Source organism: Garra rufa, chromosome 25 (genome assembly GCF_049309525.1).
Source record: "Garra rufa chromosome 25, GarRuf1.0, whole genome shotgun sequence".
Lineage (NCBI taxonomy): Eukaryota > Metazoa > Chordata > Actinopteri > Cypriniformes > Cyprinidae > Garra > Garra rufa.
In genome coordinates this window covers 34,603,635-34,621,154 of record NC_133385.1, presented here as the reverse complement: position 1 = coordinate 34,621,154, position 17,520 = coordinate 34,603,635, and the positions used below count along the sequence as shown (strand labels likewise).

At 36.5% G+C, this 17,520-nt stretch overlaps 1 protein-coding gene across 1 annotated transcript in view; it reads right to left on the bottom strand.

Moving 5' to 3' along the window:
• tdrd12 (tudor domain containing 12) overlaps nt 1-17,520 on the bottom strand; it is a 38,471-nt gene that overhangs the window by 4,036 nt on the left and 16,915 nt on the right. Inside the window, exons 16-27 of the mRNA XM_073831681.1 lie at nt 15,257-15,410; nt 15,023-15,150; nt 14,742-14,933; nt 14,537-14,665; nt 14,167-14,284; nt 10,404-10,543; nt 9,103-9,320; nt 7,359-7,440; nt 6,521-6,702; nt 5,469-5,676; nt 5,293-5,385; nt 5,022-5,194 (exon numbers count right to left, since the gene is read on the bottom strand). Of these exons, the coding sequence (XP_073687782.1) occupies nt 5,022-5,194; nt 5,293-5,385; nt 5,469-5,676; nt 6,521-6,702; nt 7,359-7,440; nt 9,103-9,320; nt 10,404-10,543; nt 14,167-14,284; nt 14,537-14,665; nt 14,742-14,933; nt 15,023-15,150; nt 15,257-15,410 (1,817 nt within the window). The remainder of the gene's footprint in view (nt 1-5,021; nt 5,195-5,292; nt 5,386-5,468; nt 5,677-6,520; nt 6,703-7,358; nt 7,441-9,102; nt 9,321-10,403; nt 10,544-14,166; nt 14,285-14,536; nt 14,666-14,741; nt 14,934-15,022; nt 15,151-15,256; nt 15,411-17,520) is intronic.

Here is a 17,520-nt window from a genome sequence, read left to right as displayed (position 1 = left end):
CGAAATAACAGATGTGTCTTGGACGTATGTCCAAAATAATTCATTTCACACAAAAATATCATCTGAACAAGTAACATGTCTGCCAGTTTTGTTCTGACCAACATAAAAAAAGAAAGTTTAAAATTAAATCACGGTGATTAAATCTAATGATTTACGTAAGCTCAGAACACCTCAAATTGTGCAAATTAGTATTGTTATACTTTGTTCTCAAAATCATTTTAACAACATCAACATTGTGTGACTGTGTGTCATAGCATTTGAATGTCATCGAAATAAATTGCTGGAAGGAGCTGGTCATATGGGTTTTCAATAAAAAAAAAAATTGTCGTTTGTAACAGCTATTCTTCAATGTAAGGAGTCTGCAAAGTTAATTATAAATAGAGATATTGTGTCTCAAAAGAAATAGTCGACTAATCAGCATTAACGAGTCGTCATATTTTCGAATCTTCTGCCTGTTGCACATATACGTCACTAGGTAACACATTAGCATAATTAGCATTTTGTTACATTACAACCTTATTCAAAATGGATTGAAGTGATTTTCCTCCAAATTTTACAAACAATACCCCACAATGACAACATGAAAGAAGTTAGTTTGAAATCTTTGCAAATTTATTAATGTGGCCGCTGATCTACCTAAATGGGTTCATGTTTACACTAATCATTTCTCACCATACTGCTTTAAAAACGAGGGTCAGTATAAAGCAGTTTTTACGAAGCTGCTGCTGCTGAAAAATGGGTCTGTAACTATTCGTGTTCTTGCTTCATCTCCACCAGAAGAAGTGAGTGTAATTTCTTTTTATATGAATCTTTGCTAATCACCTATTAAATATTAAAAAATAAAAAAAAGTTTGTGAAACCACTCTTAAATCCTGATCTGAAACAAATTATTTGTAAAATGATTTGTGAACCAGCACTGAAGTCACATATGTGACCCTGGACCACAAAACCAGTCTTAAGTCGCTGGGGTATGTTTGTAGCAATAGCCAAAAATACATAGTATGGGTCAAAATGACTGATTTTTCTTTTATGCCAAATATCATTAGGAAATTAAGTAAAGATCATGTTCCATGAAGATTTTTTGTAAAATTAACAATAGATATATCAAAAGGTAATTTTAGATTAGTAATATGCATTGTTAAGAACTTAATTTGGACAACTTTAAAGGTGATTTTCTCAGTATTTTGATTTTTTTGCACCCTCAGTTTCCAGATTTTCAAATAGATGTATCTCGGCCAAATATTGTCCTATCCTAACAAACCATACATCAATAGAAAGCTTATTTATTGAGCTTTCATATGATGTATACATCTCAGTTTTGTAAAATTTAATTTATGACTGGTTTTGTGGTCCAGGGTCACATATATGCAAAGTTCCAATCTAAATCAAATGATTTTCGATCTGAGGTCCCGAACTGGAACAAATGATTTGCAAAACTACTCTGAAGTTCTGTTTGACCCATCACTATGTGCTTTTTAAAATCGTCAAAATTCAAAAATGATTGGCTCTTTTAGTTTGGAAGAGTCCTGGTGGCTCCAAACGTCTTCCATTTACGGAAGATGGAGGCTACTGTGCTCAGTGGGACCTTCAATGCTGCAGATATTTTTGTGTACCCTTCCCCAGATCTGTGCCTCGATACAGTCCTGTCTCGAAGATCTACAGACAATTCCTTGGACTCCATGGCTTGGTTTGTGCTCTGTCATGCACTGTAAACTGTGGGACCTTATATAGACAGGTGTGCGCCTTTCCAAAACATGTCGAATCAACTGAATTTACCACAGGTGGACTCCAATCAAGTTATAGAAACATCTCAAGGATGATCAGTGGAAACAGGATGCACCTGAGCTCAATTTTGAGTGTCATGGCAAAGTCTGTGAATACTTATGTACATGTGATTTAAAAAATTTTTTTTTAATTCTTTATAAATTTGCAAAGATTTCAAACAAACTTCTTTCATGCTGTCATTAAGGGGTATTGTTTGTAGACAATAATGAATTTAATCCATTTCAGAATAAGGCTGTAACAACAAAATGTGGAAAAAGTGAAGCGTTGTAAATACTTTCCGATGCTCGTCATCATATCGAGGACTTGTTCTCTAATTTTGGCGCGTTCTACGCAGGATTCACTAAACGCTTGTCCATGAAGGATAAGTCCGTACCTTCTTTATTTGGAAGCATCTCAAACCAAAACCTGTAAATATGATTAATACGTAATGTGTACATTAAGTTATCAAAAAAAAAATTTGTATAATGTATACCTAGTGCAGCTTTAGGTTTTCTAGGTAAACCACGATATTACTGTCTTACTAATGAGTCCTCTGCACAATCTGAATTTGCTGCAACATTGAACAAAATGCTTGTTCGTCTGGCCAGGTTTTTTTCTCCATTTCTGTCACCAATAGAGTTTTGGTTTCTTTCCGCTGTTGCATGTCTTGCTTAGTTGGGGACACATCATTTCCAGCAATATTGTATACTATTTGAACTGAACAGAGCTAGATTATGACATAACTAAATTCAATGATGATCTGCCTTTAACTCAAATTTGAGTGTTTACTGTTGTCCTTTTGCATTATTGACACACTATTTTCTTATTTAATAATGTGAAGCTACTTTGAGACAATCTGTTTTGTTTAAAACTCTATATAAACAAATGTGACTTGACTTATTAAAATAGTTCTGATAATTCGCTGTGATCCCACTATAGTATATCCTAAGACTGTGTCGATTAAAGGATTAGTTCACTTTCATAACAACAATGCACAGATAATGTACTCACCTCCTTGTCATCCTAGATGTTCATGTCTTTCTTTCCTCAGTCGTAAAGATATTATGTTTTTTTGAGGAAAACATTTCAGGATTTCTCTCTTCATAAGGGATATGGATGGCGCCCCGAAGTTTGAACTTCCAAAATGCAGTTTAAATGCAGCTTCAAAAGGCTCTAAACCACTGGTCTCAAACTCAGTTCCTGGAGGGCCACAGCTCTGCACATTTTCGCTCCAACCCAAATCAAACACACCTGATCCAGCTAATCAAGGTCTTCAGGATTACTAGAAACTCCAAGCAGGTGTGAGCTGGAGCTGGTTGGAGCTAAACTCTGCAGAGCTGCGGCCCACCAGGAATTGAGTTTGAGACCTCTGCAAAACGATCCCAGCCGATGAGGAATATACTTTTAAACCTCAAATGCTCGTCTTGTCTCATCTCTGAGCAGCACATGCGATCTCTGTGTGATTCTAGTAAATACAGTTAGGGTACGTCTAAAAACTCCCATCTCGTTTATGTCTTCAATGTCAAAATCGTCCTACAATGCGGTTTTTACCTTTTTTTGTTAAGGGCGTTTACTTTTGAAGCGATCTAAAGCAATTTTGAAGTTAGGGAAGAAAACGAGATGGGAGTTTTTAGACGTACCCTAACTGTATTTAGCTGAATCACACAGACATCGCATGTGCTGCGCAGAGATGAGACAAGACGAGCATTTGAGGTTAAAAAGTAAATAAATTGTCATTTTTTTCGAAAATAACCGATCGTTTCGCTAGATAAGACCCTTCCTCATCGGCTGAGATAGTTTAGAGCCTTTTGAAGCTGCATTTAAACTGCATTTCGGAAGTTCAAACTTCGGGGCGCCATCCATTTCCATTATAAAGAGAGAAATCCTGAAATGTTTTCCTCAAAAAAAAAAAAAAAAAAACAATTTCTTTATGACTGAGGAAAGAAAGACATGAACATCTTGGATGACAAGGGGGTGAGGACATTATCTGTGTGTTGTTGTTGTTATGAAAGTGAACTAATCCTTTAATGTAGACTCTTGTTGTTCTAATTACTTTGTTTAATAATAAAGAATTTAGACATTATTTCATCAGTTAGTCATGTTAACACTCGGCTAAAGTATCCACCAATATTGTTTTACGAAGTGTTTTGTTTCCGACACCCATTGTATACAGAAAGACCAATCACAACAGACAGAGGCTTATAGAAGGAAGGGGTTTAGCTCAGAACTGCTTTGAACGAACCGTTTCAAAATCATTGCAAAATGACTAATATTAAATGTACATTCTGGGAAAATTACAATGTTTTCTGACCTTATATGCATTTAATGCATTATATGCTGTTGTCGGAGACTCCAAAACAATATTAGAACACTTTAAAATACCATATGACCTGCTCTTTAACCTCAGAAAGAGCAGCTTAAAGGAGTAGTTCACTTTCAGAACAAAAATGTACAGATAATGTACTCACCCCCTTGTCATCCAAGATGTTCATGTCTTTCTTTCTTCAGTCGAAAGGAAATTATGTTTGAGGAAAACATTTCAGGATTTCTCTCCATATAATGGACTTCTATGGTCCCCCCCGAGTTTGAACTTCCAAAATGCAGCTTCAAAGGGCTCTAAACGATCCCAGCCGAGGAAAAAAGGGTCTTATCTAGCAAAATGATTGGTTATTTTCTTAAAAAAAAAAAAAAAAAAAATTATATACTTTTAAACCTCGAATGCTCATCTTGTCTAGCTCTGTGTGTACTCTGTGTAGAGATTAAGAAGTACATAAACTGTAAATGTTTTTAGAAAATAACCGAGCCCTTTGAAGCTGCATTTTAAATGCATTTTGGAAGTTCAAACTTGGAGGCACCATAGAAGTCCACTATATGGAGAGAAATCCTGAAATGTTTTCCTCAAAAAAAACAAAACAAAAAAAAAACAAAACATGAACATCTTGGATGACAAGGGGGTGAGTATATTATCTGTACACTTTTGTTCTGAAAGCGAACTACTCCATTGTTTCTTAGAACTTTCTCTAAAACTACAAGTTTAATTATTCCAGCTGTGGTAAGAAGAGGCTACAAATGATCCACCACTCAAATTAAAAACATTACCACAAGCTTACCGTTGTGAATCAGGGTTAGACGGTAAGGAGTTCTGAACACTGATTGGTTATGTACTTGCTTAATAAGTGACTTTGGATCATTTTTAACCCCAAAAAAAGTTCAAGACTAAGCATGAAAACAGACTGATCTGAACATGTGTAATGGACCTGTCATCTGGCAAGTGCTGGAGTGCGTTTGCATTCTCGTCTTCCTGGAAAACTCTTTTCAGCAGGTCCACATGCTGAGGATTATTGACACCAAACCCCGAGGCCAAGATCTCAGCATGGACATTATACTCATTAATGTAGGTCTTCAGACCAGGAACACGTGTCATGCGAACCTGTGTGAGGAGAACAAATGCAGAAAAGAGCGCTAGGACATCTTTGGACTGGACCAGCATAATCTTTGAAGGCCTCTAACACAATCATGAAGACCTACCAAAGGATCAACCCAGACAGTATCACCCACACTCATCACAATCCTGGCCTGATGCAGCTTCCCTTTAATCTTCTGACTGATGGCTCTGGTCACCTTAAAACAGAATTTTTTCTTTTAGAAATAACCGTTTATGTACAAACTGAAGAAATGTTTTCTTTCAGCAAGACTATTGAGACCTTCGGGTTCCAGTCCACCTCCCCGTCGACGGGCTGCGCTCTGCACAGGATGATCTCCACAGCCTGGCCTGGCAAGTCCTGGAACTGAGGGGGAAGTTGGAGTAGCTGGTGTGATTTCACTTCCTGTGTGCGGCCCTCATCTATGAAGCAGGCAGTGACGCTGCTGAAGAGCTGCTCTCCTTTTTCCGGGACTTCAATCACTCGCACCCTAGAAACGATAGACAATCAAACTATCATTTCAAATTAACTTATATTTTCAATGTAATTTTTTCATTTGCATACATAAACATTCAAAATTTTGGGCTCTGTAAAATTTAGTGTTTTTTAAAGATGTGTGTTTTGCTCACCAAGGCTGCATTTATTTAATCAAAAATATAGTAAAACGGTAATATTGTGAAATATTGTTACAATTTAAAATAACCGTTTAATATTTTAATATATACATGTTAAAATGTAATTTAAGCCTGTGATGCAAAGCTAAATTATTAGCATCATTATACCGGTCTGCAGAGTCACATTATCCTTCAGAAACGATTTTAAAATATGAGTCTGGACCACAAAACCAGTCTTAAGTAGCACTGGTATATTTGTAGAAACAGCCAAAAATACATTACTGAAAAATCATTAGGATATTATGTAAAGATCACATTCCATGAAAATATTTTGTAAATCTTCCTATATATCAAAACTTAAATTTTTGATTAGTAATATGCACTGCTAAAATCTTCATTTGGACAACTTTAAAGGCGATTTTCTCAATATTTAGATTTTTTTTTGCACCCTCAGATTCCAGATTTTCAAATAGTTGTATCTTGGCCAAATATTGTCCTATCCTAACAAACCATGCATCAATGGAAAGCTTTAGGAATTTCCAAAAATGGACTGGTTTTGTGGTCCAGGGTCACACATGCTGATTTGCTGCTCAAGAAACACTTATTCATGCAAACATTTGAAAGATACTGCATGTAAACTGTAAACTAAAATATAAAGTAAAGGTTTCCATATTGATGTGTGTGTAAAGTGTCCCACTAGAGGGCGTCTGTGTCATTTACCGGTTATAGATGTTCTCCTCTTGAACGGCGTAAAGTTCTCCCTTCAGCACTTCCACAGCACAGCGTCTCTCGCTTGCATAGTGTGAGTTCATTTGAGCAGCGAGAGCCTCATAAGGATCGTCTTTCTGCCTCACGATGCGGCCAGAGTACACATTCGCTGACTTTATGCACAGCGGCAAAACCTTTTGAAAGTCAAAACAAATATTCTGCAGTCAAACACTAGCAGAAGGTAAACTGTGACATAATCAAAAGGTCCAGAATTAATATTTAGAGCTATTGAGAAATGACAACATATAAATGTAAATGGAAAAATAGGCACTAGTTTAAGTACTTACTTTAATCATTGAAATGGATGTCTAATCAATAGAATTCATCATTTTGACAATAAAAGGGTCCTTTGAAAATGGTTTCATGATCTAAAACTGAACTATGGTAATCAAATGAATTTGTAAAATCATTCAATTCTTTCCCTTTTCCCCCATTTGTGACCATGGACCACAAAAACAAGTCATAAGTATTTTTTTTTTAATTGAGATTTATACATCATCTGAAAAGATGTATGGTTTTTTAGGATTGGATTATATTTGTCTGAGATACAACTATTTGAAAATCTGAGAGTGCAACAATCTCAAAATATTGAGAAAATCGCCCTTAAAGTTGTCCAAATGAAGTTCTTATCAATGCATATTACTAATCAAAAATTTCAAGTTCCAGGGTCACATTTACTTTATTCACTTAACTTTATTTTCTCACCGTTAAATCTTGACTGTGTGATATTCACATTTAACGAGACTTTACATTTCTATATATGTTCTTTACATTTTACTTTTTAACCAACCATGATAGTCCCAGAGCCAGGATGCTTTGGATGATCTAGGGATTTGTTGATCATGTGCCTATCCGGACAAACTGTGGTCTCCCTGTAAAGAGAAAGAATTCATTTTTAAATTAGCAGCATATTTTTGTTTTACAAATTATGTATTTTTTTTAGTGCTGTCAAAATTAGCGTGTTAACGCAGGTGATTAATTTTTTCCAGTTTAACAGTGTTAAAAGAGAAAAAAAAGAAATCAATAGCTTTTCTAGCTTTAAGGATTCATCTAGATTTAATTTAGCATTTAGCGATTGATAACTTTATTCAATTTCTGTATATTTCCTATTGTGAAGATTGTTTTAAGTTCACTTAAATTAGTTATTTTTTTAAATGTTAAAATTGATAGCTCTCAACAGACACCAGTAATATTGGTATTAGTGATACAAAAAAATATTTAACAAATTTAAAAAATGCACGTCTTTATGTTGTTTCTACATTAATTGTATTGAATTAAATAAGGATTGAATGTGAAATTTTTTTTAAACTTTAAAGTTGGGTGGATTCGTGATTTCAGAAAAAAATTTGATTAATTATATATATTTTTTTAATCAATTAACACCACTTTTTTTTTTTACATTTACTACTCGCATTGAATGGCATTATAGAAGTACAGCGCTTCACTTTTTCCACATTTAGTTAAGTTCAAGGTTAGTACAGATACTGTGAAATGAAATTCCAGGACTTAAAAACTTTAAGCACTACTTTTTTGATTTTCAAGGACTTTAATCAGAGATCTCACTTCAAATTAAAACCACTGTTAATTATCTTAAAGGATTTGTACTTGTGGGTACTTACTTTTTCTTTGTTTTGTTTTTACAACTGTACTGCCTTAACGTTTTAAATCTTTTCTACTTTTTAATAAAAAATAAAAAAAATCAGAAAAAAAAGATGAAATGATTTGCGAACCTGCACCGAAGTCTCAATCTGAATCAAATGATTGGCGAACCCACTCTGAAGCTCTGATCTGAATGAAATGACTCACATATTTGCAAAGTTTCAATCTAAATCAAATGATTCGAAATCTGAAGTCCCGAACTGGATCAAATGATTTGCGAACCTGCACAGAAGTCTCGATCTGAATCAGTTGATCTGCGAACCCACTCTGAAGTTCTGTTTGACCCATCACTATGTGCTTTTTAAAGTCGTCAAAATTCAAAAATGATTGGCTCTTTTAGTTTGGAAGAGTCCTGGTGGCTCCAAACTTCTTCCATTTACGGAAGATGGAGGCTACTGTGCTCAGTGGGACCTTCAATGCTGCTGAAAGTGTTCTGTACTCTTCCCCAGATCTGTGCCTCGATACAATCCTGTCTCGGAGGTCTGCAGACAATTCCTTGGACTCCATGGCTTGGTTTGTGCTCTGTCACCTTATATAGACAGGTGTGTGCCTTTCCAAATCATCTCCAATCAACTACATTTACCACAGCAAATTCAGTGGAAGTTGTAGAAAACTCAAGGATGATCAGTGGAAACAGAATGCACCTGAGCTCAATTTTGAGTGTCAAGGCAAAGGCTGTGAATACTTATGTAGATGTGATTTTTTCATTTTTTTAAACTTTTCACGTTGTCATTATGGGGTACTGTTTTGTAAAATTCGGAGGAAAATAATGAATTTAATCCATTTTGGAATAAGGCTGTAACATAAGAAAACGTGGAAAAAGTGAAGCGCTGTGAATACTTTCCAAATGCATTGTACTACAACAAAGCAGAGACCTGCAGAAGCCGAAGCTCTTGAGTGAGGAGCAGAGAGGTCTGTCTGTTTTCTGCTCTTCTTTGGCCTGCTGGACGCCCAGAGCAAACTGTAGCAGCTCAGGGGGCAGAAGAGCGCCGGTTCTCCTCACATAGCGCAGGACGCCACACACGTGACGAGCGTTCTGCTCCGACAGCAGCAACACGGACTGAGCTGCAGGAGAGGAGCTCTCAACATGATCCTGTACGGGAAATTATGAAGCCAAGTTTACATCACACTCACTTCTGTATAACAATATTCATATTCATAATTTAAAGGGATAGTTCACCCAAAAATGAAAATTTGATGTTTATCTGCTTACCCCCAGGGCATCCAAGATGTAGGTGACTTTGTTTCCTCAGCAGAACACAAATGAAGATTAACTCAAACCGGTGCAGTCTGTCAGTCATATAATGGCAGTGGATGGGCACCAAACCTTTAAAAGTAAACAAAAACATGCACAGACAAATCCAAATGACACCCTGCGGCTCGTGACGATACATTGATGTCCTCAGACACAAAACGATCGGTTTTTGTGAGAAACAGTATTTATATCATTTTTTTTACCTTTGATACACAGCCACGTCCATCTGTCATGAGCACGAGTTTATCATCCGGCTCGTTACATGTGAACACGCTCTGGCGTAGTATACACAAACACCGTAAGGGGAAACCGGTGAAAAGTCCCGGATGAGTTTGCGCAAGCAAATGTAATCTTTTAGCATTAAATCGGTTTGAACAATCAGGATAAGCGCAAGTAATTACCATTTTGAATAGCCGCTATACCCATCTCTGTGCACTGTGGAAACAATGAGTGCTGTATTCACGCGACAGACCGCTTCGGCATTTGCGTATTCTACACCAGAGCGCTGCACATGTCACGATCCGGATGATAAACTCGTGCTCAGGACAGATTGGCATTGCTGTGTATCAAAGGTAAAAAATGATATAAATACTGTTCAGTTTCTCACAAAAACCGATCATTTCGTGTCTTAGGACATCAATATATCGTCACGAGTCGCAGGGTGTAATTTGGATTTATCTGTGCATGTTTTTTTTTTTTCTTTTAAAGGTTTGGAGCCCATCCACTTCCATTATTTGGGTGGCAGACTGCACCGGTTTGAGTTAAAAATCTTTGTTGGTGTTCTCCTGAAGAAACAATATCTCCTACATCTTGGATGCCCTGGGGGTAAGCAGATAAACATCTAATTTTCACTTTTGGGTGAACTATCCCTTTAAAAATACCCAGAAAAATGTACAGAACAAAATAAATCAAAGCAGGTACCATGTCTGAAAGGTTTCTGAAATTCTCCGACAGGCAGAACAGTCGGCTGCCAAAGAGCTTGGGGGAGGTGGGAAACCCATAATGCACCACACACGTGGCGTCCCGGATACCGAGAGCCTTAAGGCAGTCATTGGTGGTAACTGAGGAAGAAATGAGAGTTCAGGAACAAAAGAACACAGCAAACACAAAATGCTCCCTTATATTAACACATGGTCCGCTTGATTAAGTTTTAGGTAGGTTCTTTTTATTTTTAATGAATTAACCTTCCCAAAATGCTGCAAGCAGATCTTGGTAGACAACAACCTATTAAGAATCTCCACAAAACGTTCTCTAATGATTATTTTTAGGTTTTATCATTATAACCCTAAACTAACCTTTCCAGAATGTTGTAGATACCTTTAGGTTATATTTTTAAAACTATGAACTGATTTTTCCAGAACGATACATGGAGGTTTCTATGTGATAATCTAATTATTTGTAAAAACTTAACTTACAAATGTACATTAAAATTCCAGTTAATGTTATTTTGTGGTAATGAAAAATACCGTATATTTTTTATGAATAATTTAATCCTTTTTTTTTTTTAAGATTCAGTTACGTTTATCAATCAATAAAAAAAAGGAAGAGACATATATGGGCCATTCTACAGAATTGGTGCAAACTGCTGTCCCACAACCAAAAAACACATTTAAAGTATTCAAATCAGATGTTTACTAAGATCCTTCTATCATCTATTGAATTATAATTATATATACACATACAGTGCACAGCATAAATGAGTACACCCCCTCTAAAACTTACCAAATTGAGCAATTACTCTTCACTTGAAAGACATATTAGGATTCTTTGGAGATATAATGTTTCAACAGGCCTGCTTGATCAATTACCAAAGAAGAATGTCAAAATTATTTAGCAAATTAAGATTTTCCTGTCAAAGTGATAAAATGTTGTGTTGCAAAAATGAGTACACCCTCCTGAAAGTTACTAAATAAAACTAAAAAAAGAAAACAAAAGTGTAGGTTTAAAGCTATTTTTGATCAACCGGTAAGTATACTCAACCAAAACTTTTAAAGACAAGTAATTTCCTGACAGTTAAAGGTGTTTATAGCCTACTGAATCATACACAGACGTAATGCTGTCAACAATGAAACCACTTGGGAGAGAACTGCCAGGTGACTTATTTCTTAGCAGAAAAGAGGACAGTGGTACAAGAGGAATACCAATTTATTGTTTTAAGTGTGAAAATATAGCAGAAGTAGCACTGACATTCAAAAACAATGGACTTGTGACAAGGCTCCTGAAATAACCAGGTCTTCACTTTAAGTTTTCATTTAATGAGGAGTGAACTTTTGCTACAAAATGAGGCGGAGAAATACCATGTAAGAGTGTCAGAGCCATGTATTTATCTCACAGAGTACGAAGCAGCCACTATTGTCACCACTACAATTACCTACTGTAGCCAAAGCACAATAAACTCATTTAACTTCTTCCAAGGCCCATATTTACAAAATATAGACTTCTGGGAATCCATACTCTGGTGTCAAGGGACCAAGTCAATCATTTCAGATCCAAAAGCATCCAAAATGTTCTGGTGTTGCTACAGGAGGAGTACAGCGAGAAGTGCCCGGTACCTACAGTGGCGTTCAGTGCTAGTAAAGCTCTTCTACAGGGATGTATGAGTGCTGAAGGTGTGAGGGAGCTGTGCTTTATCAGTGCTGTCATCAATTCACACACTACTGTGTGATGGAATACAAAAAACTGAAACTGCAGATGCTACCTTCCCCTCATTCCCTGCATTATTTGGCATTTTTTCAGCATGGCAATGAGGATATTTATTCTCCCATGGTGAAAATCCTTCAGTGGACATGTATTTCACTCAGTATTAACACTCTTGAGCAGCTGTGGGGGATTCTGTAGAGACCAGCTCAGCAAAAAGGGTCAGAGCAGTATACTATATACTATATAATGTTCTGGAGGACATATTAAGTACTAGAATATTATACATTTGCTGAATTACATATAGGGTGTACTCATTTCTGCAATCCATTATTTAAACAAAATTGGCTAATTTACTTATATTACAGGAAATATTGGCATATATTTTGTTGTTTTTATTAAGAATGTTTAATACATTTAAATAAATCTTTCAATAGATGATAGAAGGAGCTTAGTAAACATCTAAAATTTAAATACTATGTTTAAGTAAAACTAACCAAGAGAGAACATTAAAATGTCTCTTCTAGAAAACAAAAATTGTACTGAAAGGTAAATGTGTTCAAAAGTTTGAAAAATCTACAGGCAGTCTCTACCAAATACTTTTTTTTTCTGCAATTAAGCACACGTTTTGGGAGTCATTCCATAACATTTAGTTTTTATATGTGTACAACTGTTCAGAACTGTGCTGATTAGCATCATTTAAGCTAAGCTCAAAAGTATCTAAAATTGTCACAACCGAAATGGTCACAATCGAAACATGGCATCGTTTTGGTAGAGACAAAATGGAACACCTTTAAATCCTTTATTTGAAGGAAATCATCAATTTTAGTACAGTTATGCAAATTTTTTTGCATTTTGTAGTATGTTTTAGTAGTGTTTTAGTATGCGAGTTAAAATTCTGTAATGTGATGTGATCCCTACCAAAACATTACTGTCACTATCGAAAATGTGCTGCCACAATCAAAACATGGGCTGTTTTGTCAAAAATAAAGTATACTGAATTATCAACTATGTTGTTAGGATAGTGTTTAGTTTAATGTATATTCAAACTAATAAATCCTTAACTTCAAAATCAGTATGATCAACTTTTTGAGAAACTGGACTCAAAATACAACAAATCTCATAAAACACACTTGAAATATTGTTGAAATTGCAATTGCGATTGATTTACCTAAAAAAAAAAAATGGATAAAATATCTATTTACAAAAATATATATTTGCAAGGTAGATGCAAACAAAATCTTGATAGGTCAAAATAACCCTTCTTATTAAATTATATATTACTGTGTTTCGGTAGCGACAAATTTGGGGAGAGGACAAATATTTCTGAAAATACAATATAAGAATTAACTGCACGGTTATGGGACATGTACAAACAAAATTTGTGGAAAAAGAACAACTTTTTCAAGATGTTTCCAAATCTTTGAAGAAATTCTGCACAATGGCCCACATAGACTAATCATTTATGCAGGGCAAGTAAAGGAGAACATCAGGTGAATGCTCTCCAAACCTAAAGAGAGCATTATTTACATAAAACTAACCAAGAGAGAACATTAAAATGGCTTTTCTAGGAAACTAAAATTGTACTGAAAGCACAGAGACAAAAACAAATAACTTAAGACACCTTAAGACATTTACACTGCAAAAAAAAAAGAGTTATCTTACGTAGTATTTTTGTCTTGTTTCTAGTTAAAATATGAAAAAAAAATTGATAGTTTTTATAGATATTTAGTCTTGTTCCCAGGGTGAAAAAAAACTATATTAAGTGCATTCTGCTTACAAAAAAAATACAATTATCTGCCAGTGGGGCAAGTAAAATACTCTTGTTTTGAGAATATTGTACTTAGCCCACTGGCAGGGGGAAAAACTAACTTAAGTGCATTTTGCTTTATTATCTTTATTGTCTTACGTCATTTTGCTTATCTAGTAAATGCATCTTAATTTAAGAATGTTTTGATATTTTGACTAGAAACGAGATAAAAATACTAAGATAAGCCTTTTTTGCAGTGTAGTTTGACAGCTGAAATATCACATTACAAATCTTTACCCAGAATGATTTGCGTTCCATGGCCGATGTCCTTTCTCCACTGATCAATGACAAAGTCAAACTGATCCGTCACATCTTCATGAGCTTTCAGTGTGAATACAGCAGTGTTGACCACAGCCTGAAGAACAGATGGCGCATTATTGGTTCAATTCATCACAAGCAGCAGCCAATCAGCATCAAGACATTAGTGGTTTAAAATACTGCCATAACGTCAACTAGCAAGCATTTAAAATGCCAGACGAAAATGGAAACTCTACTTAAATTATAATGTTGAGCATGAAAGCAACATTTAGATTATGGTGGATTACACTCTTAAATCTGATTGGTAGATCATTACTCATCCTTCACTGTGATTGGTGGAATTCAGTACCTTATAGACATGCTCCGTCTCCTCAGCAGAGTTGGTAATGATGAGGGTTTTCTGGGGTTTGGGCGGGTGGAAGTCCAGAGATCCGAGCAGAACAGAAATCTTATCACAGTCCAGACACAACTGAACCCTCTGAATGTGAAACACAGACAGGATGTCAGAGCTCAAACAGGGCAATAGGAAAATAACTGGGTTTATGAAGACTGACCTGATGTACTCTGCCGTACAGAGCTGCCTCCTCCATCACGGTTATGATGATGGAGGGGTAAATCATGTGTTCTCTGACTAGACCCTCTATCCCAGCGCTCCAGCGGCTGCCCACCGCGATGATCTGTCTGGGGCACCTGGACCTCTCCTCTCCAGAGACCACTTTCTGGAAGTGCTTCAGGATTACGGACATCTACACAAAGAGATAAAGAGCAAAAACTGGTCAAAACAAATTTGAGAATGTTTCAATTGCTAAAAATGTGTCGCCCTCTCTCGTGTCACCTGCTCAGGTGCTTGTGAATAAAGCACATCAGCCTCATCCAGAACCAGGTGACACAGTCTCAGGAACAGGAAGCACTGAGCATCCAGCAGCCTCATCATGGTAAATGGTGTTGTCACCAGCAGCTGACCTTTATTAACATCGCAAAAATAAACACAGCAACATTAAAGCTAGCTTCAGCTTTAGTCTACAATCAACATCTCTTCAACTGCAAAAAAAAAAAAAAAAACCCTCACAGTTCCTCTGGATCTTGAACTTTTTGGGCTCCTCCTGGTCCACACCCAGCAGCACACTGGTGGGATGGAGGTTGTAAGTTGCTTTACTGTCTTCCAGGAGCTCCAGCACGGTTTGAACCTTTTCCCAGCCCGGACACAGGATCACTGCTATGGGCTGCAGATGGACAGAAACTCAAGATGTAGCAGCAAAACTGGGATCAGATCATGAAAAGTATGACGTCTTGTGCATGTACAGTACAGGCTTTTCCAATTGTATCACACAAAATTATAGGGGCCCAATCCTGTTCCTGGAGATCTACCATCCTGCAGTCTTCAGGTCCAGCCCTGCTCCAACGCAGCTGTCTCCAATTATGAAGTGCTACCTAAGAGATGAGTTAGCTGGTTCAGGTGTGTTTGATCAGGGTTGGAGCTGAACTTTGCAGGATGGTAGATCTCCAGGAACAGGATTGGGTACCCCTGATGTGGTATATCTAAGTTGGCAAATTTTAAAACCATTGTTTTGGCATGACTTGGTGTTAAGAATGAATGATACATTTATATAGCGCTTTCATTGTGTATTTCCGTATATCCAAAGTGCTTTACAGTCATAGGATCTCTCCTCAACCTCTACCAGTGTGCAGCATCCACTTGACCACAGAGAGTCAGGACCTCGGTTTAACTGCTCATCCGAAGGACTGTGCTTTTTACAGTATAGTGTCCCCGTCAACATACTGGGGCATTAGGACCCGCATAGACCACAGGGTGAGCACCCCCTGCTGGCCTCAACAGCAACCTAGTTTTCCCCAGGAGGTCTCCCATCCAGGTACTGACCAGGCTCAGCCCTGCTTAGCTTCAGTGAGCAACCAGTCTTGGGCTGCAGGGTGAAATGGGATGTATATGATTGTAACACCCAAGACATTGATGGTGGAGCTGCACCAGAGGTAACAGTAAACCCAGATGAAAAGCTGCATGATGCTAGAGATCTTTTATGAACACTTGTGCATATTGTACGGGCTTTTCCAAACCAGGGTTCATGCAGATAGTGTCAAATTAAGCAGTACTTTTTAGTTTTTCAAGGACTTCAGAGATCTCACTTATCAAACAATGCCTTATCTTTCAAATTCTAAATTAAGACTTTCTTTTGCCTTTTTTTGTTTTTATAACTGTAATGCCTTAATTGTTCTATGTTTTCTACTGTTTACAGAAAAAAAGCTGCTCCGAGATCCTGGAAACAAAAGATTCGCTGTACGCGCTCCAAAGTCCTGGTGTGAATCAAATGTTTAGCAAACCTGCACTGAAGTCCCAATCTGAATAATGTTTCATGAACCCTCATTTCGGTAACACTTTAGAATAGGGAACACTTATTCACTATTAACAATGACTTTTTCCTTAATAAATTCCTAATTTGCTGCTTATTAATATTTAGTTAGGTAGTTGTTAGGTTTAGGTATTGGGTAGGATTAGGGATGTAGAATAAGGTCATGTAGAATGATGAATTAATATGTGCTTAATTAGTACTAATAAATGGCTAATATTCTATTAATATGCATGCTAATAAGCAACTAGTTAAGAAACCGTAAAATAAAGTGTTACCCTCATTTCAGATCAGAACTCAAGAGCGTGGATCACAAATCATTTGACTTGGATCGGGACGTCAAATGTATCAAGAATCATTTTTTTTAAACCATTAATTCGCGAAATGATTCACAAACCCATTCTGATCAATGATTTGAAGTCCTGATCTTAATCAAAATCAAGTTCCGATCTAAGTCAAATGATTCATGATTCGTGCTCCGAGTCCTGATCTGAAATGATGGTTCACGAATCATTATTCAGATCGGCACTTTGGAGCGTAGAGCGTGAATTATTTGATTTCGATCGGAATGGGTTTGTGAATCATTCAATTTGTGCAATGATTCACAAACCTGTTCCGATCTAAATCAAATGATTCACGAGCCACGTTCTGAAGTTCCATTCTGAATAATCATTTGTGTACCATTATTTCAGATCAGGACTTCAAATCGTGTATCGCAAATCATTGGATTAGAATCATTTAATTTGTGAAATAATTCATGAGCCCATTCTGATCTAAATCAAATGATTGGCGATACGTGATTCGTGATGCAATTTGATTGGAGCACTTTGAAACAGTGAACCATTTAGCAATGGTTTAACTGATTTGGAGTTTCAAAAAGCCCAGTTTCACCCATCGCTATGTGCTTTTTAAAATCATTACAAGCATAGTGAATTGCTTGATATGAATGATTGAAGTCACCAGTTTGAAT